The sequence below is a fragment of the Lonchura striata genome, chromosome 6, assembly GCF_050655825.1.
Source record: "Lonchura striata isolate lonStrDom1 chromosome 6, ASM5065582v1, whole genome shotgun sequence".
Taxonomy (NCBI): domain Eukaryota; kingdom Metazoa; phylum Chordata; class Aves; order Passeriformes; family Estrildidae; genus Lonchura; species Lonchura striata.
The window spans coordinates 29,400,090-29,423,916 of NC_140708.1; the positions used below are offsets into that span (position 1 = coordinate 29,400,090).

At 44.1% G+C, this 23,827-nt stretch overlaps 2 protein-coding genes across 8 annotated transcripts in view; one reads left to right on the forward strand and one right to left on the reverse strand.

Moving 5' to 3' along the window:
* SLK (STE20 like kinase) overlaps nucleotides 1–5,190 on the forward strand; it is a 49,375-nt gene extending 44,185 nt beyond the window's left edge. For all 6 annotated transcript variants that reach the window (XM_085583662.1, XM_085583664.1, XM_021536299.4 and 3 more), the window contains one exon: nucleotides 79–5,190. In XM_085583662.1, coding sequence (XP_085439788.1) covers nucleotides 79–225 — 147 coding nt within the window. In that variant the 3' untranslated portion in view covers nucleotides 226–5,190. The remainder of the gene's footprint in view (nucleotides 1–78) is intronic.
* Nucleotides 5,176–23,827, reverse strand: part of COL17A1 (collagen type XVII alpha 1 chain) — a 39,319-nt gene continuing 20,667 nt past the window's right edge. For both annotated transcript variants that reach the window (XM_085583661.1, XM_085583659.1), the window contains exons 23-57: nucleotides 23,633–23,737; nucleotides 23,083–23,145; nucleotides 22,666–22,701; nucleotides 22,479–22,532; nucleotides 22,063–22,098; nucleotides 21,828–21,863; nucleotides 21,390–21,452; nucleotides 21,001–21,036; nucleotides 20,561–20,632; nucleotides 20,182–20,208; nucleotides 19,490–19,525; nucleotides 18,915–18,950; nucleotides 18,607–18,687; nucleotides 17,897–17,932; nucleotides 17,089–17,169; nucleotides 15,794–15,847; nucleotides 15,632–15,673; nucleotides 14,874–14,936; nucleotides 14,660–14,719; nucleotides 14,132–14,158; nucleotides 14,014–14,055; nucleotides 13,796–13,852; nucleotides 13,401–13,448; nucleotides 12,780–12,893; nucleotides 12,369–12,506; nucleotides 11,692–11,775; nucleotides 10,886–11,014; nucleotides 9,770–9,859; nucleotides 9,124–9,237; nucleotides 8,707–8,859; nucleotides 7,512–7,919; nucleotides 7,183–7,323; nucleotides 6,546–6,608; nucleotides 6,251–6,322; nucleotides 5,176–6,084 (exon numbers count right to left, since the gene is read on the reverse strand). In XM_085583661.1, the coding sequence (XP_085439787.1) occupies nucleotides 6,035–6,084; nucleotides 6,251–6,322; nucleotides 6,546–6,608; nucleotides 7,183–7,323; nucleotides 7,512–7,919; nucleotides 8,707–8,859; nucleotides 9,124–9,237; nucleotides 9,770–9,859; nucleotides 10,886–11,014; nucleotides 11,692–11,775; nucleotides 12,369–12,506; nucleotides 12,780–12,893; nucleotides 13,401–13,448; nucleotides 13,796–13,852; nucleotides 14,014–14,055; nucleotides 14,132–14,158; nucleotides 14,660–14,719; nucleotides 14,874–14,936; nucleotides 15,632–15,673; nucleotides 15,794–15,847; nucleotides 17,089–17,169; nucleotides 17,897–17,932; nucleotides 18,607–18,687; nucleotides 18,915–18,950; nucleotides 19,490–19,525; nucleotides 20,182–20,208; nucleotides 20,561–20,632; nucleotides 21,001–21,036; nucleotides 21,390–21,452; nucleotides 21,828–21,863; nucleotides 22,063–22,098; nucleotides 22,479–22,532; nucleotides 22,666–22,701; nucleotides 23,083–23,145; nucleotides 23,633–23,737 (2,747 nt within the window). In that variant the 3' untranslated portion in view covers nucleotides 5,176–6,034. The remainder of the gene's footprint in view (nucleotides 6,085–6,250; nucleotides 6,323–6,545; nucleotides 6,609–7,182; nucleotides 7,324–7,511; nucleotides 7,920–8,706; nucleotides 8,860–9,123; nucleotides 9,238–9,769; nucleotides 9,860–10,885; nucleotides 11,015–11,691; nucleotides 11,776–12,368; nucleotides 12,507–12,779; nucleotides 12,894–13,400; nucleotides 13,449–13,795; nucleotides 13,853–14,013; nucleotides 14,056–14,131; nucleotides 14,159–14,659; nucleotides 14,720–14,873; nucleotides 14,937–15,631; nucleotides 15,674–15,793; nucleotides 15,848–17,088; nucleotides 17,170–17,896; nucleotides 17,933–18,606; nucleotides 18,688–18,914; nucleotides 18,951–19,489; nucleotides 19,526–20,181; nucleotides 20,209–20,560; nucleotides 20,633–21,000; nucleotides 21,037–21,389; nucleotides 21,453–21,827; nucleotides 21,864–22,062; nucleotides 22,099–22,478; nucleotides 22,533–22,665; nucleotides 22,702–23,082; nucleotides 23,146–23,632; nucleotides 23,738–23,827) is intronic.

Below are 23,827 nucleotides of genomic sequence, written 5' to 3' on the forward strand. Positions count from 1 at the left end.
CAGACAAAATGTCTCCACAATAATGGGTTTCTTGTACTTTGCCTTGTTAATCCTGTGACAATCTGATTTTGGTTTTAGATGCTGGAAGAAGAATTCGCCAGAAAACTGCAGGAACAGGAAGTTTTCTTTAAAATGACTGGGGAATCTGAATGCCTTAATCCTTCAACACAAAGCCGGATTTCCAAATTCTACCCAATCCCCAGCCTTCACTCCACTGGGTCATAACTCTGGGAACTTCTGTAGGTTTTTGGTGTTTGGAATTCTCCCTCCTTACGGCCTAACCCGACTTACCCATGGTGTATGAACATCGGGGACCTCGCGTGTCTTGTTTTCAGTGGAGACAATCAGTGTCAGGAGCGGTTTCTTCACTCCCCTGAACAGAAGAAACAAACCAAGTGTTGGTGTACAGTGGTATTGTTACGTCCTTCAGATGTTTCAAGACTAAGTGGGCTTTTTATCCCAGTCTCTAAAAGTATGTTACCTACAGTTTTGACTTTAAGCCTGAAATATTAATTATGCTCTTTCTCATCACAAAAAAATGGTTTCTCATCTGAACATTTAAATGGTGTAATATTAGTTCTGCTGCTGTGTTTTTAAGCATCAGATTTCTCCATGAGAGAATTCCACAATTGAAACTGCCATGAGAGGTTTAAAATTTTATAATGTGAGTAGTGTCTTCATGGCAAAGACTGAAACTAAGAACATGTCAGTTATCAGAAAAACAAACCCTTATGTTTAAACACAATTAGCAAAAGCCTTTGCAACTTATTTCGAAAGAAACCTCTGGCATAAATTAAACTGAGCTGATCTCCATGACATGTTTTGTCCATTAGTTCCATAATGAAATGGGGTGCTAGTTTAATTAATACAGTGCCTGAAACACTTAGATATGCTGATCCTGGCAACAGGATACTGTTTTGTCATTTAAAAACACAAAACTCCTTAGCGTTGCTGTTACTGTACAAAACAAGATTTCTTGCTGCTACTGCCATTTTTATTGTAAATCCTCACCCTAAAATATTTTGCACTAAAATATGTAGAGGTGAAAAGAAATGCTAATTTTAAAATGCACAGTGTATTATTTTCTTTAGCTATTACATACAGGTGGTTAGTTCTACAAATTGAAAAACTGTAGAATGTATTTTTTAGAAAACAGTGTGCAAAATGCACGTGGTTTCTCTAACTGTACCTGGAATGGGTAGAGCCATTGTTCTGTTCTTACCAAAGCCTGTTCATTTGAACTCCATCACAGAAGTAGAGGTGGATGGTCATATTTATAAATAACCATGGCTAAAGTCTGATTTCACTAGAAGTGTTAGATTCCTTTTTTTTTTTTTTAAGTCATTTTATTTTAAGGAAAGATTTAAGTTAAATATACAGACAAACTCCTTTATGAAACTGGGTGTTTTTCTTTTGTGTTGCCACCTACTAACATAGGCAGTTTTTATTTTTTGAGTTCCTAGATGTACCATAAGTTATTTGCCTGACTGATCTGTAGTGGGAAATCTGAACTGTGTCTCCTATAGGGGGGTAGGGAAATACAGCTGTATTAAGTCACTCCTTTTGCTGGGTGGGGGTTGAGTCATATCAAGACAGTGTTACAAGCTGTACTTGGGTATGTTGGAGCTTCATTTGTAAAATAGTATTTGCTTTCTGTCTTTTGAGGCCTGACTTCCTCTGTTATCTTTGAGCATCAACTGCACCCATTTGTTTGCTTGCTTTGACCATGCAACTGGTGCCCATTCCATGGCATTCATTTCATGGGAACAGTGTTGCTGCATGGCAGTGAACTCAGAAATTAACATAGGACTTTAATCAGCTGTGGTTGAAACCTTGGATGCTGAAATCCTTGGACATTGAACCAGTATCTTCTCAATGAAGACACTTAATTTACAGCACAGTAAAAAGAAAATTGGAAAATGCATGTTTTAATTTAAATTCTGTAACTTTTTGATAGCATAATTACTTTAATAGCTAGCCTTAATTTCTGGCATTTTATTATTTTAAATGTGTATTGTGTACTGTTGTAAATTCACACACCGTATCTCTAGAATGTTCTTTGTTGCTAAATGCAAAGTTTTTTGAATTGTTTGTTTAGTAGGGAGAAACAAGTCTTTGAAGACCTTTTGCTTTTTAAGCTCCACCTTCATAAATTGACTGTTACTAAGATAACATTAAATAATCTTCATCTCTATTTAACAGAATTTATTTGCAATTTCATATGAAGTAGGCTCAGTGCTTTACCTGGGGAATAGGCAGTGCAGGCAGATTTCCTCTTCTGGATTATGTCAACGTTCATCCCCAGTAAATCCTCACAGGGAAATGTTAATAATCTTCTCCTTACATTTTTGAGGTTTCAGTGATACATTACTAATATGTATTGGCATTCTGTTTACCTCTGTCTGAATCTCTTACATCTTTTATTTGAAGATCCTTTTCACACAGGCCCTGCAATCTGATCTCATTGTAAATTGCACAAATAACTGTAACTGAGCTCTGGGATGAAGGAGGGATCAGATGTGGTGATGGAAGCCTTGCTCAGGTCTCCAGGTGTGGAGCCCTGTGAAGCACTTGCAGCCTTGTGAACTGGGCTGAGAATTGATACCAAGCACAAAAATATGTTTACTGAGTGATAACAAGAACTAGCATGGGTACTTACACATCTAGACTGATAAAATTGGTTTAAGCGTTGCAGAATGTGAGACAGGTGTTACAGTATTGTATCAGTGTCAGAAAATTCGATTCAAATTAAATTTTGTCTCACATAGACCTAAAAGACATCTCCTGAGATGTGAAATCCAATCTTGGTACTATCACACGTCACCTCCCTAATGAATGCTAGCAGCTCCATCTCCAGGTGGCAAGGTGTGTTTTCTGCAGCCTAAACAATGTATTTAAAATTCTTAGTTTGGCAGATCTCATTGTCCCCACATGCTCTTCCAAAGCTGACCACAAATCAGTAATTGCTCACCATTGTGTTTTACTACATTGTAATTTCTGTCCACAGGAAAAGGAGAAAAGGCAATAAATCCCTGGATTGCAGTACTGTGTGTGGGTTGTCCTCCTGTGTTTACAACTGATCCTCATGGAAAACTTGCCTGCAGGGCCTCAGCCTCACACCATGTGCTTCCCAAGCTCTGAAAGTGCATTGTGCACTGCTTAAGGCATCCAGGAGATCGGGGCTAAAGGTCTTCGGGTGCACCTGCTACCTGTTTTTTAGGAGATTCTGGTTGAGGGGTTACCAACCCAGGGGAAAATGGGCTGTGGCAGCTCTTGATTTTCTGAAGTTCCAGGGGAACTTTGCTGCTTGTTTTATGAAGAAGAAATACTCCAGCATTTGATCCTCTCTGATCCCCATAAAACACATTTTCTTTCTTCAGGCACTCTGCTGTTGCTGGTGTATACGTGAGAACTGTATACAGCATGTAAAGGTATGATAACTGGAGTTGTTATTCATATGATTGATTATTTAAGTCCTGATGTATAAACACCTTCTGAAGGAAAACCTTTATTTGAATTGGCACCTGAATTCAGATTCCCTGCTGTTAGGGCTGCACTGTCTTGACCATCAGCATTCACTCAGATTTTTTACATCACATTAAAAACTGATGTTCAGTCTGATCTGCATCCTTTTTTCCAGGAAATCTTTTAAGCTAATATTCTTTTAAAATTGCATTCAATATCAATATCAGATATCAATATCTGATGTATCACACAGTTAAAGAAATAATTCTTCTGTCATAGAGGACTTTATGATAACTCTATTCTACTGAATTATTTTCCTTAAAAATTGGAAACATAGCACCTTAACTAAAAGCTAAGCAAAGCAGCAATGAAATCACTTTTGTCACACCATGTCTTTTGTGACAGTAGTATCACATAGGAAATTTAAGTTAATTCTCCAGTTGAAATAGTATCTGCCTTGCACGTATTTCAAGCTTGCTTTGGTATAGGAAAGATTCAAATAGGTGGTTTAAATTCAGGCACTTGAGTCCACTTTTAGGCAGCCTGATTTTCAGAGCTGTTGTACAGCTATAACTCCCAGGACCTCAGAAATTCATCATTGCTGAAAACTGAAATGTACAATTAAGCTTGGTACTAGTTGTTTCCACTGATCTACTGCTTCTTGGTTCATCTGCTGTGGGGAAGAGGGGCAAGTTTGATGACAGTGACTCTCTGGTTGTTGGAGGCAAAGGCAGGGTGGAGTGTTTAGGACCATCAGTGTGTTAGGAAGTTCTATGTTAGCATTTATGCTCAGGTCATTTTACATCAAAATCTGTTCTTCTGGATTTCTGAAACTTCCTTCCATTGATGTGTCCATGCAAATTTCCCATTCCAAGGCTACTTCTGCCATCTTCACAGCAGTTTAAGTAGGATTAAAGAGAATTAACCTTCCTTGTTCACAGGCAAGCTAAGGCCAGGATGCCCCATCATTTCTCAGTCTTGCCAAAGATGAGAACAGATAAAGGGTAGAAGACAAAGGAAATTATAGTGTTTCTTTTACAGAACTTTTACTTGTTCTGCATTCCCTTTCTCCAGCTCAGTCCTCACATGCTTTGTTTCCTGTAGCTCCTTTGCATATCTGGTGTGTGGGCAGGCAGTGGTGCCAGAGGAAAACCCCTTAAACAAAAACATGCTCATGCCCAACCCATGAGAAAGGGCTTGTGTGCTTTCCCTGTACTGAAAACAGAAGGAAATGGCTGAGTCTAGGGTTACCATGATTTAACAGAGTCTTCCACACTCACAGTTAGGTGGTAAAGCTTCTTTGGTAATGAGAATCAGTCCTAAAATGGTGGAAAGAACAGAAACTATGAAGGGACATGGAGTGGCATCTAATGTTGAGCTGTCATCCCATTTTCTGTAGGAAGCCAAGCAGAGCAGGAGTATCCCGTGACAAAATGCGCCTGAGGCACTGCTGGCCTCGTGTTCTCCCAGCAGTTTGTTGAATGTTTTGTGTTAACTGCAAACCAAGTTATTTTTGCCTTACAAAAAGCAACCAAAAATCATGAGATGAATAATTGGCTAAGGGTCTCTGTACAGCTTGTGGAAGCAAACTTGCAGTAGCAGCCATACAACAGTTTTGAGAGTTTTTTTGTCTTGTTTTTCAAAGTAATTTGATTTCATGGCTTTCTGTAGAATATTGTAATAATTCTGCTGTAAATACAATAAAATCAGTTTGCTGAGATCGCCTCAGTTTTGTTGATGGAAAACTTGCAGGAAATACAAGTGGTTTGTACAAGCGTTTGAGTGAAGGGGATAATTTACAATGTTTAAAATGATGGAGTATAGAAGTATTTAATGCTGTGCCATTGTATTTACCATTGTACCTCAGACCCATCTCAGTTGCCTCACCCTGCCCCACAACAACCTGAAAGCACAGAATGGCCATCCTCAATAGTTCAGGGATGAGGTTAAAAACACACTTTAATTGGGCTGTTTACATTAAAGATTATTTTTCACCAGTATTTAAAAACCAGAAAAAAATACAAAAATATTTTCAAAATATAAACAAATTATGTTTAAAAGTGCTTTGGTTCAGCCCCATATGTCCTGTCTTGCTGTGCTGCTGTAAATGGGGTCCACTTGGGGTTGGCAGAGCTTGTGGAGAGGGAATCCCAGCGTGGTGCAAGTCCAGGGTTTTTCAGGGGACCTTGTGGGCTGCATCTGATCCCTGACAAACCATACATTTGGTGGGGATAGGACTGTTTTATTTTCCTTGCATAGCTGGCTAGTTGTTAAAAACCCCAGGTTTTTGTATATCTGGGAGCAGTACAAGAAGCCTGGACTAGGTGAGACAGAAAGCCCTTGTCAGCCCAAGGACATCAGCCTGAGAGCTCAGGGGCACAAAGCCAAACATCAGTAACAGGAGCAAACACCCACACTAGGGCCATGCTGGACACACACAAGCGACATTCAGATCTGAGCTATCAACTCTAAGGGGTCAGCTGAGCAGTGAGAATGTTTTAGCATTAAGGTAGTGAAGACTCAGGCTGCTGGGAATGCTGCGCTGTGCAGAACTGAGCTACCTCTTTCTTTAAACACCAACAGTTCTTCTTTTTCTTCTGCCAACATACAGTTGTTCACCTGGAGACCAGAAAAATCAAAAGGAGGGTTAGTTGAAAAGACCATGTAAAAAGAAAAGATCCAAACCAAAAAACTCAGGCTGTGTTCTCCAGCTATTCCCAGGGATGGGCTGAAGCAATTTGTGGCAGTCAAATCCTGCTCTCCATTGGGTGGCAGGCGTTCCTACCTTTCTCTCCCTTTTCTCCTTTTGGTCCCCTTTGCCCGTGTCGTCCTGGTGGGCCCATTGGCCCAGGGTCACCTGAAGGAATGAGAAGACCGAGTTTGCCCTTGAGTACAAGTGATCCACAGGCAGGGACAGGCCACAGGAAGGGACACCAAATCAGGACAGTGTTTTGGCTGAGATCCTGAAGGTGCCACCTTTACTGTGAGAGGGTGTGACCTCGAGCAGTGCTGACCTCTGGGTCACACTGCTTCTTCCTGAGCATCACAAGGCTGAAGAGGGAAAGGATGGCAAGCCTTACCTTTGGGTCCAGGATAACCTCTCTCTCCCTTTTCACCGGGTGGCCCCTGGATGGCACCATGTGCTGGAGAGGGAGATGAAGGAGAGAGTGAATGAATAGGAGAAACCACTGCCCATTCAGAGAAGCTGTGAGTCACACTGAAGGACATTTGTCTTGGTTAGATGGGATTAGACTGACAGCAAGGTTTTCAAACAGGGTTTTGGTCCCAACAAAGTTTCAAGGACAGGCTGTAATGTCATTTCACCAGCAGTGCTCAGTCATTCTCTCTGGATGTCCTGGCTGTCACTAGGGCTGGAGCTGGCCCATGCTCAGGGTGGAGAATCTGAGAGCAGAGCGAGCAGCTGGCTCATTTTTCTGTATGTGTGGCAGCCTAGCCATGTTAAAATGGGCCACAGAGCTTGTAAGCACAGAGGCCTTCAGGGTTTGGGATGAGTTTCCTACCAACAGTGGGAAAAACTAATGTCCTTCCTAATGATAAGACTGCACCTCCCCAGCAAGGAAGGAAGGAGATGTAAAGACCATCCACCTTCAACTCTGCACCTTGACTTTTGCAGTGTGAGAAGATCAATAGGTTTGTGAGAGGCTTAGGAGATCTAATATGCATGAGCTAGAAATGCCAAACCAAAATGTCACTCACTTCTAAAGAAGTCCATGAGATCTGCGGTGACATTGCCATAGGCTGCAAAGATCTTGCTGATGCCAGGGGGACCAGGAGGGCCTGGGGGACCTGCAGGTCCCTGTGCTGTGTAAGACATCAGGTCCTGGAGAATACCTCGGCCTGTGGAATGAAAGATGTCATTTGAAAGGAGCTCTGGGAGAGCTGTGGCTGCATGCTGAGGCAGAAGGTGTAAGGGAGACATGTAGGCAGCAGGAAGGAGAAGGAAGTGAACAGCATGTCCAGGCAGAGGGGGTTTGGAGTTGGAGGCTGGGATAGGGAGGGTCAGGATGAGCAGGCATTGCACTCACTCTGCAGGCTCTCTGACACACGGAGTGCCAGCTCGTTGTAATCCAGGGAACCAGTGAAGGAGTTGCTGTAGGATCTGCTCGACCCCGCTGATCTGAGTGTTTCCTCCTCTGTCAGCAGCCCATCAAAGGACCTGTCTGTGCCCATGGAGGCATCGTAAGCGCCATCGCTGCCCATGGAGGCATGGTAAGAGGATCTGCTGCTCATGGAGCTGCCATACGAGCTGCCTGTGCCCAGTGAGCCCCCGTGGGAGCCCTCAGCACCAAGGGATCCTCCATGCAAGTGCTCAGAAGCTCGTAAGCCTTGGTATGATGAAGACATAGACCCAGACACAAAGCCACTGTCTCCCTTGGGTCCTGGTGGCCCAGGAGGCCCAGGGGGTCCTGAGATGTAGCTTCGAACTTCATCACCTACAAAATACAAGGAGGGAACTTCAGGGACACTGGGCTTGACAGAGATCCTGTGCTACCACCCGAATGAAGACTGGAGTGTGAAGTTCTGTCCCACCAATCCATCCCACCAACCCAACTATCAGTGACCCTCATCCAGTGCCATTTCTCAGGCAGCATGCACATGTCAACATTGTATTTCACAGATGGCAAGACACCCTCCTCCTTCCCATCTCTCCAACAATTTTGTGTACCCAATCTTAGGAAAATGCCCAATGATTTTTCAGAAGGCTGCACTCCTTAGGCCAATTTCAGCACTTCTGCCAGAAGAGCCCTTCTGTGACCAGTTTGCCAAAACTGAAATGTTTTTCAAAGCCTGCCCTGGACGACTTGCCAGGATGAGCTCAGACCATTGGTGTTTCACAGCCAGCTCAGAGCTGCCTTCCAACCCCTCCATTATCCATGGCTCTCTGGGCAGGTGTTTGCCAAAGAAAATGCTTTTCCCTTGCTAAAACTCTGCTGGTGACCTTCTAGGGACCCATTTTCAACACAGGCCAACTGTAACTACCCAGTGCTTGTCCCTTTTGTCTCACAACACAGACTTTGGCTGGCAGTTGGACTGAGAGGAGAAAAGCCTACAGGGTGCAGCACACTCCTGTAGACCTGGCTGTAGAGGGAAGGTGTTGCTGTAGCCCCAGTTCAGGGAAGGCTCCTACAGGAATGTCTCAGCTGTGGCAGAGCCAGTGACCTACACAAGGTAAAGCATGTCTTGGGATGTGTGTAGGAGGGATGGATGGTATTCCCTTACTCTTCAGGTACTGGATCAGCTCACTCCTGAACTCGTCATTGTTGGTGATGTCAGCATAGGACAGGAGGCCGGTTCCAGAGAAACCTGGTGGTCCTGGAGGGCCAGGAGGGCCAGGTGGGCCCCGAACTCCAGAAAGGGAAGAGTATCCAACATCTTGAGAGAGAAAAAGAATTATTTTCCATCAGAGGAAAGAGAAGATAAGAAAATTTCACATATTTGGGGGTCTTGAAAGTTTAGAGGCTCTAACCCCAACTTCCATCCCTTTATGGACAACACTGACAAAAATATTTTCTTTATAGTGACTTTGCTTCCAGTGGGCAGTCACATCCCTGCTAAGCTAAATCTCAGCCTCAAATCCCCCCAGCAGCTAAAAAAAAAAAATCACCCTGGCATTTGTGAGAAACACAAATGCTTTACTTTGAAGGTAGGCAGAGATGTCCTCCAGAGAGGTGCCTGGTGATCCAGGGATCCCTGGAGGTCCTGGAGGGCCTGTAGGACCAGGGGGCCCAACAATGCCACTGAATTCAGAGTCTGTAAGACACAAGGGAAGAAAAGAAGTCACCCAAACAGCCACAACCCTAATGAATGTTCCTTGACAATACAGGTTATGCCAGATATAGCCAAGCAGAAGTTTTGCTTTCTCTCTAGTACCTCCTGGTTGCAGCCTTCTTGGTGCACCCCACTTCCCTGCATTTAGATATCACACTGGACAGTCAGGTGATTCCAAAGAGTGTAAAGTCCCTATTTTTAAAATATACTTTTAAAGAGGCGTAAGAAATGATGCCTTTATGCTGCAGAGTTTGGACACAACAAAGGGCTCCTTCATGCCCATCTCCAAGACAGCACCACTGCTGTTGCTCCTCACAGGAGCATGGTGATGAAGCTGCAGCCCCCTGTGGAGTGTCCAGGTGCCAACAGAGGCCTGGAATGCTGCTAAGGACAAAGGACCATCTGAGGGTCATTCATGATCAGAGTCAAAAAGGGAAATTCTGTGACTAAGACAGTAAAAAGGATCCTGGGGGAATGTAGAGCTCCGTGGCAGGGAGTGAAGAAGTTGTCTTACTTCGCAGGTAAGCTGTCAGGTCACTGTAAGATATACCAGGTGATCCTGGAGGCCCAGGTGGTCCAGGCAGTCCAATGCTCATCCCAGAACCTGCAAAATCAAACAGATTCACGTTATAAGAACAGGCTGTTACAGTGTAAGTAGACAGGCCACAGGGCTTGTCTGGAGGGGCTCCTGCAGAGTGGAGTGGCCCCATCAGCAAGCTGTGCCAGGAGCCAGAGCTCAAACCTTGCTCTGGACTTGTGACTTTGCCCTGACAATCCCAAGGACACCCACAGACAAGCAGGCAGCAGACTTCTACTCCTGGCAAAAGCTCTGCAACTCATGAACCTGTTACATGGTGGGGGCACCCCTGGACTTGCAGCTCAGCTGCAACACTCTGGGGCAACACTCTGCACTTTGTGATTTGTGTTAATTAAATGTCCCTGCTGACAAAAGGCAGCTGTCCTGCCTGAGCCATTGAAGTTCTGCCATTATACTGCAGTTTCCTACTGAAAATTCTCCCCATCTTAGGAGTACTCACTAGTGACATCTGGTCTCAAAGAGCAGTTCAGAGAAACTGAGCGTGGACCAGGCTGTGTTTTTAAGCAGACAGTTGCAGCTACCAGGATTAGGTATTTTAGCACTGCTGCTGGGATGCTCAAAGAGTATTCTCTGTCAAACAGCTCTTGTATGCCGTATCACCCCTTTACAGATGGGAAAATGAAGCAGCGACATAGAAATTGTTTCAACTAACTTCTAAGACTTTGTTGCCTGAGCTGCTTGACACAAAGTGGGCATAGACCAACTGTTTTACAGGAAAATATGTCTTAACCATAGAGTTAAAGGTTAGAAAGGCACTTAAAAGTGTTAATGTGACTTCTAAGATGGCTAAGATGAAATTTTGTTCCTGAGCTCAATTTTAACAAAAAAAGGATTCATTACTAGTCTGCCAGTGGTATCTTAGCTACAGGGTAACTTTGTTCTCTTCCAAGTCTCACAGTCCCTGTGAGGAGATCTCTCTACACAGGGATTCACACAACTAGCACTGGAATAATTTCTACTGACTAGACAGCATGAGCTTTGTGCTGGGCTCCCAAAGGAACAGAGGGAAACACACACTAATAAAACCATTACTTGACAAGTAGCTGATAAACCGCCTCGTCAGCTCATCATAATCCAGTGACAGAGACATTCCATCTCCCCCTGGCCCAGGAGGTCCCGGTGGGCCCTGAGGTCCAATGAGATACTGACGAATTTCTTCTCCTAGAAATGAAGAAAAGCATCTTTTAAGGCTGTCCAGCTGCTGCACAGACACCAAGTGTGAGGAGTTCCCAGCCTGTGAGCTGAGCCCCCTCCACCAGGTAAACCATCAAAATCTATGGATGCAAAGCTCCTTTCCTCCCTCTTTTCTGAGTGAATTGTCCTGTATATGGTGCCAGAAACATTTGTGACAAGGCTGGGAACCTCCTATATAAGGGTATGAGGAGGATGAGAATTTGGATTGCTTACGGTTTTGTTTTTTTTTTTTTTCCTCTGTTTTTTTCAGGACACCTTGGACAACTTTTTGGGTAAAGGCAATGAAAAGCAACTCAGCTGGGAAAGACCATGCTGAGCTTTGTGTCACTTTGGAGCCATTTGGAGCACAGTGCTGGCCAGCATCATCAATACCTTCAGGGTCAGCCAAATTACATCCTGGAGATTTACCTGTCAGCCCACAGTAACAGTATATATAGAAAAGAATACAGAGTTGGAGATCCTCTTCACATTAAGAACAACATATCAAGGCTATGGGGGGGAACACTGAGAGTGGGGGAGCTGGAAAGTAAAACACTCTGAAACAGCTGCAGATAACTCCAGTTGCAGACTGGAGACTGGAAAGGAAAGGGAGATCTCCAGGATGCTTTACCCTCAATCCCATGTTTCCCTTGAGGGTCACTTACTTTGCAGCAGGTCCAGAAGTTCTTGGTACAAAATGGATGTAGTGGATACTGAGCTAGACAACGACTCGTAGCGACCTGAAGAGCCTGTGGAAATGAAAAGGTTTTACATTTGCTGGTATGAGACAGAAGGTGAGGGGGGTGTCAGGAAGGAACAAAGGAATGATGAATTAATTAACTGGTAGAATGGGCTTCTCATGCCCCCAGCTATGAAACAGCTGCTCTCTCATACATCCTGGTCATCTCCTGGTCATCATACACAGCTGTGCGCTCTGTGCATTTCTGGTTGAGATTCCAGGCTACGTCCAAAAGTTCTGGGGACTTCACCTACTTTAGGAGAGCCCCAAGCACACAAGACAACCCCAAATACTTGAGACTACATATACTAAATAAAGCCATCTCTGTTTGGGGTCTTTGGGGTGTCAAAGAGTCTAACAATAAATGTTTAATGTAAGACTTTTTAAACAGCAGCAACTGCTAATTAATCTAACCATTAAAAAAGGACAAAGCTCAGAGAACACCTCAGCTATGTAGAGTCCTGGGCCTAGACTGCTGAAGATGAATTATCTGGTTGGAGTGCAGCTATTGAAAGACTTTTCCTCTGGTTCTCACCTCCTAGGTGCTGCACAAGCTCAGCTGAGGGAATGACTCAGTACAGAGTTTACCAGCATGGTGCTTACTTGTCATATAGCTCATGACACGGGTAGCCAGCTCTGCATAATCCAAGGTCATCCCATCTGCAGTGGTGATAAGTCCAGGTGGACCTGGAGGGCCTGGTGGGCCTTGGGCACCAGTGAAATAATGTCTGACGTTGTCACCTGTGTAGAAAACCCAAGATATGCCCACGTCACTAAGAGGGAAGACTGACCATATGCACAATTACCAGACCCTCTTCCTCTGACAAAGAATGGGACAACAGAAGGACAGTTCTACAGAGGCCACAGTGGACAACAGCACCTCACAGTATTCAGCAGAAATAAGCCCAGAGTAGCAGGGCTGTTATTTCTAATAGAGAGAGACAAGGCCCTAGAGAGCAAAACAGAGATAGGCATGAAACTGTTGACCCACAGCAAAAATCTCATTATACTCACTCTTCAGGTAGTCAGTCACATACTGCTGAATCTCCTGAGATGAACCTCCACTTGGGCCAGGAGGACCAGGTGGCCCAGGAGGTCCTGGGGGTCCCTGAATTTGTCTGGAGCCACCTACAGAAAGCATTGTAAGGAGAAGGAGTGTTTGTGGCACAGTTGCATTAGACCAAGTGATAGTGAAGTGTATTTGCATTAAGCCCTTCCCACAGGCCTGGAAAGACCTTTGGAAATTGAATATGAAGATATTGCACTATATGAATATGCACTAGAGTGCAGTGCTGTGCTGAATATAGATGGAGATCATACAGCTCAGGCTCATTAGTCTAACACCTTTGCCCTGCTGCTCCCAATCCCAGTCAGCCCGGGCAGCACCAGTTCAAGAACCTATCCACACAGAGGCAAAATTCTGGCCTAAACGAGTCTCAGTAAGTTGGCAAAAAACTCCCTCTCAATTCTTAAATTTTCTGACTTAAGGCAAGCTGTGCAAAAAAAGGTTTTGAACACAAATCCCATCAGCATTACGTTGGCACCCACACTGGTAAAAGTCAAAGGAGATTTGTAAAAGCCTCCACCAGGATATCAACATTCCTTCTTAATATCAGAGCAATGATGGTCTCTTACCTCGAGATGCTCCTGGGATGCCAGGTGCACCTGGGACACCTGCATCACCTGGAAAAGAGTGATGGAGACAGACACTTGTAATGGGTGTGATTGCATGCTGCATACTTGGTCATGTGAAATAGTTGAGCTACAGAGAAGCAACTACCCAGCCCTTGCAATGAGTGTCTTGAAATGCCATTGTTGGGAAAGAGCATAAGAGACCATGGCAGCTTTCCTGAGCCTTCTGTGACCTTGTCAAGTGCCAATTCTATTGCTGTGGTCCTGCTTTTTCTGAAAAGGCAGGGGTGAGCACAGCTCTAGTTCCCAAAGGACTGGGTTGTTCCATCCTTTAGTCTCAACCATGCTTGGATGTGTGAGACCACCCCCAATAAAATAAAGAAGATTTTTAACTTCACCTTTTGGTCCAGGTGGGCCAGGTGGACCTGGGGGTCCCTGTATGGTGACTCTTTCACCTGCCAGTTGCAGAAAGAGAGTCAGAGATTCACAGGAATAAAGTATGTAGACAAAATCCCAGCTCCAGTAAAATTAAGCTAGAATGACTAGAGCAGGATTTTGGCCTGATTTCAGCCCAGGGATGATGAATTCAAAAGAGGAAAGGGGGACACAGACTAACCATGGGAGGAGAACGCTGAAAGGCCAGGGTCACCCGGTTCTCCTGCATGAGACAAAGAAATGAAGGAGCACTCATACACCCAGGCAAGCTACCCTGAAACCCACTGATATCTCCTTACCTGTGAATCCCCGGGGACCTCGTTCGCCTGTGAACAGGGAAGGAGAGGAACAGTGTTAGGATTTGCTTTATTCTCCTCAGCAACTTCCCAGCCCACACTGCAGCATATCATCTTGGCCTTCAGTTTGTAGGGGAGAAATGGGTAAAGGGAGCAGGTCCATGTTTTCTTGACAGCTGAGTTGAGCTACACTTCACAGGGCCACCTCCTTGCACTGACTTAGTCCACAGTGCATTTTGCAAAAGGCTGTCCCCTTCAATGACAAATCTGAAGTTCTGAATGTTCTTGAGTGTAGTGGGCTTGCAAAGTTGGGATCTGAATACAGTGACTGCCTTGACACCAGTACTGGAGACTAATAAATTTCTTTGACAAAGACTGATTTGCTTTACAGCAGTCCTACTTAATGACAACTGTGCTTGCTTTCTTACAAACAGAGAAAGGCAGGATTTTCTGCTCCTAAGCCCTTCCTTCTTTTCAGTCAAGGTGCTGAGATCCCTCTAGCACTTTGGTGAGGCAGCACAATATACCCACCTTGGTCTCCCTTAGGGCCTGGTGGACCTGGTGGACCTGGTGGGCCTGTGAAGAATGCTTCTGCAATTCAAACAAAGAGATTTCTTCATGGCATCCAACAGAACATGAAACAAGGTTTCTCTGGCTCTACTTGGTCCAAGCCACATATGTGCTTTCTGGAGCCCCAACAGGACATTCCCAGGACCAGGTGATAGAATGAGGGGCAAGAACCTACCTGAGGTGGACATGGATGATCCTGGTCTCCCTGGTGGGCCTGGAGGTCCTGGCAATCCTTCTCCTAGGCAAAAGGTACACAGAAAGACTTCAGGAAGGATCAGCCTCAGCAGTGTAAGTAAATGAACATAAGAGCCGCTACATCTCCAGCCATGGCCTTAGCTTGAGTATTTCCCAGTGGAGGCCCTTATCACTGTTTCCTTCACACATCTATCCCTGGTAGTTACTTTTCACTATCATTTGCCACAGCAGAAAAGGACAGACAAATTCCTTTCTTTGTGGTACTGGGTGCCTATCCCATCACACACCTAACCTGCTCCCTTTTCCTACTGAGCAGAGAGCAAGGAGTGGGGTTCTGTTCCTGTCACATGTCCTCCAACACCTTCCCTGTTCTGATTGAGAAAGGGAGATCTATGTTACAGGGTGGGGCATGGGGATATGTGCCTTGTGATAAAACCTCCCCATATGTCCACAGCTGAAAGTTAAGGCTGGACAAGCAAGAAGTAAATATGGAATTGAATGCAGTTACTTCCTTTGGCAACTTTGAAAACTTTGAGTGTCTTCCCAAAAAGTATGGATTTTACTAATTAATACTCTGGCTAGAACCCTCTGCAAAAGCAAATGTTCTTCGTTGGGCAGCATCTTGCTGCACTGAAATTGTGTTGGTAGAAACTCGCTATGTGACATTCTGCTTCCAACTCTAGGCCTTGGAAAAAACCTCCCACTTTCCAGTTGGGTTTCAGAGGAACAAGCTCTTACCTGGGGGACCACGAGGTCCAGGAGGTCCCTGTACAGATTCACCTGATGACAAAAGAAACAGGGATATTAGGGAACATTTACTCAGCCAACTGCATGGCCCAGAAACGTGCCATGTTGTGTCAGCATTCCTTGCTTAGGCACTGAGCTCTGTATGTTACATACCTGGTGGTCCAGGGGGACCTGGGGGTCCTGCTCGCCCATGTAAATCTCCCAGCACTGAGTAAAAGAAAAAACACAAACAAGGGAAAATCGTTGCTATGGAGCGACTGCTGCTATGGAAACTGTCAATATATTGCTGATAGAAGCTCTTACGATCAAAGGTGGACTACGATGGGACCTGGGTGACCTAAGCCCAAGATGAAGTAGAGGAAGGAGAGGAGAGATGTGTTTGATTAGGACATGAAGCAAAATACAGCTCTGAGCAGGATACTGGGAACAGGAAGGAGAGATGGTTGTTGAGAGAAAGAGCAAAGGACTTAAAGGCTAAAGAAGGAAGGAAAGAACTTCAAGGAGAGGAAAGATTCTTTAAAAGATGCAAGTTTTGGGAGGAGAACATAACACAGATGTTGTTTTACAAGTAGCTGCACTGTGTTGTCTTGATTGTACTGTGTGATGTATCCTCACCTCCAAGCTGAGGCACAAGCTCAAAGTTCAGTGATGCTGTGATCCAGGGTGCCTGAATGGGGAACTAATGGTCTGAATCTACACAGCTTCATTCAGATGGTGATCAGGTAAGGATAATTTATAATTTTATGCCCTCTTCTACCTTGCTGCAAACTTGCAGAGGTCCCAGATCCTAGGAATAGCAACTCTAAGTGCATCACACATCTAGTGTTGCACAGAGCAAGCACTCTTCTTGGAATGTTGTTAAACCATTCTGTTCTGCTCCACTTATTTTCATTTTAAAAATTTAAAATTTTTACAAAATATTACATTTTAAATAATTAAATTTATTCTAAGGTTTATTATTATTTATTTTAATTATTTTTATTATTCTTTATTTATTTGTTGACTCACCTGTGAATTCATCCTTTAATTTGAAGTGAGATTATTCTGCTGCTTAGATTAACATGCCTTTTCAAATTGGTTCTCATTTTACAGAGGGCTCCATGCTCATATTGCACAGGGAACTGCCCTGTGTGAGCTCAGTGGCTGAAAGCTCTCAGCTCTGTGATTATCTCCCCTGTTAGTGCCTGCTTACCAGGCACCATTCCTCAGCTTCATTCTCTATGATGTGGGCCTGATGCCATCTGCTTCCTTTTGAAAGCACTTTGGGATGCACAGATGAGGAGGGAAGAAGAGGTAGCTGGCATTGCAGACACACCACTACACACACACACACTTGCCCCATGTCACATTGAGAAGAAAGAGTTAGAGGCATCTCTTGGTAGCTGTGAGCAGGCCTTGAAGCTCTGTCAAATTTCCAGGCAAAGGAGTGGAAAGGCAGGGCCACTTACTTTGAGATGCTAATGATGAGACTTCTGTTCTGATGGTTTCTATCACAGCTTCACCTGGGGATCCTTTCTCACCCCGTGGACCTTTTTACAGGAAAAAAAAAAAAAAAAAAAAAAAAAAAAAAAAAGGCAAAAGAGAAAGGGAGTTATGTAACTGAGAGAGGGTGACATTCTGTGCCTACTCTTGCAAGAGATTCAGAGATTCAGACTTTTCTTATGAGAACTGGGAGCATGAACTCAGTCCACAGATCTGAGGGACACTGCATTCAAATGTTCAAATTATGCTCAGTTTGCTCTAACAGGATCACAGAAAACGAGCTAAGAAAGGTTCTTAGGGGTCAGTTCTGTTCAGGCCCTTTCTAAGAGATGTCTGCCCAACTGGCAGTGCCTTCACAGTCACATTAATCCCAATTTGACTCTAGCTTATTCTGCTGCCTTTCAAAATGGCAGGAGGTATCCAGCTGGGCTATATCCCCTGTCACAGAAAGGCAACAGCACTTGAGAAGTGCCTTAGAAATACCAGCCTTCTGGAAAAATGGAATAAGAAAAAAAAAGACATTAGCAGCATCCACATTACACTGGCTCTTATCACCCTCTTACCACCCTCCTTCTTCCCCAGGAAAACAAATAATTATAAAAATTCTTTACTAGATTAATTAATCCAAATAATGCAACAAAATGAACTGAAAGGAAGAAATCTGCAAACAAAAGGAAGAAGGAATGTGCCAAGGGCTTAGAGAATTAGAAACAAAAAAAAGCCTAATTAATTCCTTTTTTAAGAAGCATAATCAAAGCTGAAGGAAAATGGTACCTTGCTGTCCAGGGAGACCAGCTGGTCCAACAGGACCTAGTTTCAAAGGAAAAAACCCCAAATTTCATTAGATTTTACTGGCTGTATTTTACAATAGCAGAAAATAATAAATAGGACTTTTACAAGAACTAAGACTATAAAAAAAGCATTTTTCTACACAACTAAATGGAATTGCTATGGGGTATGAATTAATCAATGCCCCATATATTACTTAAATTTCCACCACCTGGCAATTAAAATGCTTGGTGCCTCTTGGAGTGGGGTAATAACCAGAATGGCACTGACCACAACAGAAAAGGAATGCAAAAGGCCTAACTCTTATCTCACATTCCATACTGCAAACTGAGACTGTCTCTGCCAAACCAGCTCCAGGACTAGCTCCAGGCACAGAAGTGCCATGAGAATCAGGGCTCGGGAACTCTGCTGCCTGACGCCAGCATGCTGGAGGGCAGTGTCTGACTGGGACAGAGGAGTCTGAGGCCTGAGCCCATGTACAGCCAGTGTGTGTGTGTGAGAAAGATTTACAGATGTGTGAGTGGGAGTTCTGCTGCCTTGAGCATAAAGCTGAGACTGAAAAACAAGCACTTCCTAATTTCAGCAACAGTGCTGGGAAAGGGATTAGACACAAGGCTGCCTTCCTGAGCAGTGAAAGAGCTTGATTCTAGTCCCTGGATTTGACCTATCACTATTTTGTACTCATCAGTACTCACCTGGAACACCTGGGGGACCAGTGGGGCCAGGTGGGCCTGGAGGACCTGGTGGGCCTGGCAGAGTAATAGTTGATGAACCCTCTGAAAAACAAGGACATAGATTTGCACACAGACACATATTCACACACCCAGTGAACGTGCACAAATCTGTGCTTAAGGAATACCACATCTATGACATACATATTCTCCCAGCACAGGGAGCCCCAGTACAGGTCTGACACACAGTCAAGATGAATTGAGGAGGCACAAAAAAACCCCAGAGAAAACTCTCCTAAATCAGAAGTGTGACCCCTCACAGCACTACATACCTGCATTTACTACTTTTCCTGGAGCTCCAGGTTCTCCTAGGAAAATAAAGGTACAAAAGTTGAGCTTCTTTTTAGGGGGACAGGTAAGAGCTATAATAAGCTCAATAACATTGTACTATTGAGCATGTAGTTTCTGCTCTTTCTGCTCTTGATCTCTTGTCTGAGAAGTCACAGCACTAGAAGGTCAGGGGAGAAGCAAGAGTGCTGTGCTAATCCAGAGATGCCCTCTGATCAGCTTTCCAAGCACTACATCTGCCAGCATAGGCAATAGCTTGATTTATCTGAGGCAGGCACATAGCTTCCACTGCAGTCACCAGGCATCTTATGCTCAGGGCAGAACCGGGCTTCAAAGGCTTGCTCAGAGGAGAGCTGTCATGCCAACTCCCTCAGCAGATGCCCTCACTGCCCTCCGTGTACATTCAGGGAAGCTCTGCCTAGCGTGCTTCTCAAACCTTCCCTTCCCAAAGCCACTAGATGCCACTGTTGATCCAGGGACTGCTCAGTGGAGCAGCTAATCCCTGCTAAAATTAAATCACTAAAGAGAAAATGAGCATTAGAGAAAAAACAAAACTCACCTTTAGCCCCTGGTCGGCCTGGGTTGCCTGGAAGTCCTGATACGAGGTAGATCAATAATTAAAAATAGTTAGTGCAAATAGTGTTTGCTGTATGTTTTTCAGGCACCCCAGCTGTTTCACTTGAGGGTTTATAGAAGGAGCTCCCTACTCAAGAGCCAGTTTTCAGCCTTTATAAGCAAGTCCCTGAGGACTTTATAAGCAAGTGGAGGAACAGACTGAGTTGGTTGTGTCCCTAGGCTTCCCTGATCCCACTGCTCACTGGCCGATGACACTGCTTCACAGATTTACCTGTAGCTTCTTCTAGGTACTGCTACCTGTCCTGAGGCTCCTGGATGAATTCCTAATGAACTGTCCCCCCATAACTACCTCTGCTTAGAGATGTCACATCCTCTGTTTACATCTCTATTGCTACATCCTCTCCCTTCTGTTTCTGCTGCTGATTAGAAGGACTTTTCAATGATACATAGGGAAATGTTGTGTTTTGGGGAAAGGCAAAATTTCAACACTCAAAAGCCTTGTACTGCTCAAAAATCACACATCTTACACAAAACCTGTCTCAAAAGCCAAAGGAGATGTGGAAACCTTGGGATATCACTTTGGAAACTCTGAGCACCATAGAGGGAAAATTACAAGGGTTTTTTGAACCCATATCAAAGTGTGCCATTGATACATTGGAATATGGAAAAGCCTACCTGGCGGTCCTTGAGGTCCTGTAAGACCTGTTAGAAAAAGGCAAAAACTGTTAAGATCTCTAAAAAAATTTCATGTGGGAAAAGGATAGACAGGGAGAAAAATATTACATTTTTGTGAAATTATAGCACACAATTCTCAAGTGGTGGAAACTGGCTTAGCAACTGGTATGTAAATCAGCTCACAGCAGCTGACGCTTGCACTATGGGCAATTTTGGGATCATAAAGGGTCTAGATTCTCTATGTATTTTCCTTTCATTACCACCTTAAGAATACAGAGATCCTCTGCCAGACTTAAATTCAAATTAAGACTGGAAATTGACACATACATCTGTGTTCCTGACTGAGCAAAAAGCATTGTTGTTCTCTGTACGTTCTTACCTGGCTCTCCAGCATCTCCAGTGGGTCCTGGAGGGCCTCTGGCACCTGGCATTCCCATAAGACCTGGTTCACCTAGGGACACAATCACCACTAATGAGACAGAAGTCACTGACATACAATCTACCAAGCCCTTCAAACACAACATTCCTGCAGCACTTTCTACCTATTGTATTCTCACAGCCAAGTGGCCATCTCCAGCATCAGTGCCTGGGAGGGGAACATTAATGACAGAAGAGTTCTGTAGAGAGGTATCTCTGTCACAAGTTTACAGCCTGCTCCATTATATGTCTCAGTTCCATGTTTACAGGCTGACTCTAGAGTTCTGAGACAGAAGATCCCAGAACACGAATCTGCTGCCATCTTTATCCCACCCCTTTTACAAATCAACCTCCTGTTAATTCAGAATGTACCTGCACTTCTACCTCAAAGGAAGCCCTTACCTTTTTCACCTGGCTGTCCATCACGACCAGCTTGTCCTGTCCAAAGAAAGAGATTGTCAGGGACTTCTGAAACAGTACCACAGTTATCCTCTCTTCCTCCAAAGTGGAGCACAGCCCTAAGTCTAGGAGTGGCTTTCTATCACATTGAATCTGAGAGAAACCTTAGCTGCAGTTATTGAAGGTCCAGGAAGCATTCATTCAAAACTTAACTGTAGGACATTTTTTTTCTGAGTGTACAGACTAATCACAGCTGTCTAAAGGAAAGATCTAGGACCACAACAAGCATGATTCCACTCCCGTGTTGTTTCTTTGTCTGTGCTCACAGAAACACAATCTGGGTGGCAATGACATTGCCTCACATATAAATACAGCTGCTTTCTGGTACCCACCTACAGGTCCTTTAGCCCCTGGCTCTCCTGGAGGTCCAGGTATTCCTCTTGAGCCTTGTTCACCTGTAGCAAAATAGTATTAAAATGAATCAAACAACTCTGGGACAATTCTGTCAGCAACATTTGCTGCTTTGCAACCAAAAACCAGCATTGACAGGATGTACAGGCCTCATGATTCATGACTGTCTCCAAGCATTAGAAATGCTCAAGTGATGTGAATACAGGGCATGTGAGAGAGGATTTTCCTAAAGCTAAATACACAGATTGCTACCAAAATTACTGGAATCCAGAATGGGATCCATTTGTTTATAATTTTGGTGCAAAAATAAAACTCCTATAACCTCTAACATCATTATAGTGTTTCAGAAATCTAACTGGGACTGGCTGGGCTATACTTTTATTAGGTTGGCTGTTACTCCAGTATTTCAATCCACTGACCTGTCATTCCACGAGCACCCTTCTCACCCTGATCACCTGTGGTACAAAAAAGGGATGCATTCTGTGAGATTGCTTCATTGTAAAATGTTTCCATCAGAGAAAATAAAGTCTGCTTTCTGACAAAAGTACAGAAGAAAAAGCCAAAGATGGATAAGGGTAAAACCCATGGACAGTATCCATATCTAAAGGAATCTAAAGTAAATAACCACAAAATATACCTAATTGGTCAACATACCTTTGGGTCCAGGGGGTCCACTGGCTCCTTTTTCACCTGAAAGATATGTGGATGATTGAACAATAGAAATAACAAATCATAAGGAAAAGGCATTTAATGCATCACAACAAATCATAAGGGAAACACAGATTCTGTGCTACCAGACAAACTCAAACTGGAAATTCTTTTCCTGTAACACAGCTCCATGCATCCCTTTTTCCTCTCTTAGACTGCTCTATTACCTCTATGTCTCCTGCATTTCTCAATATTTGCTAGCAATCACTGACTAAGTTTTGGGTTGCCTCATTTTCTTCAGTCTTATGCTTTTCTTTGCCCATAGAAACAAAATGTGACATGGTCACATATCTGCTGCTCAGAGCAGTGATAGAAAAGCACCTCAACTAGTGCTTTAATTGCCAGGGGGAAGAGAAAGTTACCTTTAGCACCTGGGAGTCCTGCTTCACCTCTAAATCCTTGTAGGCCGGGAGGACCTGCAGAAAAATTATATGGGGGGGGTTTCATTCATCCCACTCACTCAGAAAAACCATGACAAGCTGTCACTCTGTTTTTGTTCTCCTCAGTATCTAGATGCCACAGCAAAGGAAAAAGGGATGCAGCACTCACCTGGAGGACCTTGTGGGCCTGGAGAACCCATCAGGCCTGTAAGGAACATGGATTTTATTTTAGTAACACCACAATTACAAAATGATCAAATTTCTTTCAGTTTGCCCATCAGCATCCACAACCCAACAGGTGTTTAGTGGATTGGAATTTCCCCAGCCATTAGAAAGATTTGCATTACTGGCATGCTCAAAACCAGGACAACAAATTTAGAGAACTTAGTCCTTGTGACATTGAGGAAATGCTTTTCACTTAAGTAAAGAGACCCAAGCCATCCATCTCTGCTGAGATGCTGGGATATGTGCTTCAGACCATCAGTTCACTTTTCTAGTTACTGCAGAGAAACTCAACGGGACAGCTGGGGTGCCCATTTACTCCTAACCTCTCTGTTAGGTACTCTCTCTCCATCTTCACATTTACCTTTTAGGCCAGTAGAACCTGGGGGTCCAGGTGGCCCTGGAGGACCTGGCTCACCAACAGCACCTGCAAAATAAGAGCAAGAATAGACATGGTAGAATACAGCCATGATCCCATTTTTCCATTATTCCATCTATTGTTATTCTTCCTCTGGTAAGTGCCATGAATAATCTGCTCATCAGTTCAAAACACCCAAATAGATATTCATTGTCCAAGAAAAGAATATGAGCTCACTGGGCTTTAGCAAGATGAATTCCCCAGCTTTGATGATCTGGATAACAGGGAAGAAGATAACCTTAGTAGTGAAGTGATTTTGGTTTGTCAGACTCAAACTTGACCGTAAGGTCTGGGAAACCAAAGTAATCCTTATTTACCCATTATAAGTCTGCCCAAAAAACCCCTTTAATATTAATCTGTACTGGGAAATGTATAGATATGAAATCTGGATTTGAACACTGAAATAAAATTTTATCACTGAGGTGTTTTATTAATCCGAACCAAACTCTTGCTTTTGTCCATCTCTGGTTTATCCAACAAGACACTTGGTTCCTACCTCTGTCTCCTTTTTCTCCAAATCCAGGTGGTCCTGGCTCCCCTCGAGGCCCTGGCATCCCTTCTCTACCTCTTTGTCCCATGGGACCTTCCATGCCAGGCTCACCTACAGGAAAGAAATGCCTTGTAAAACCAGGTGTCTGTAGGAGGGAGGCTTGGACGAAAGGATCCATGGCCAGCTCCACCGGGAAAGGCA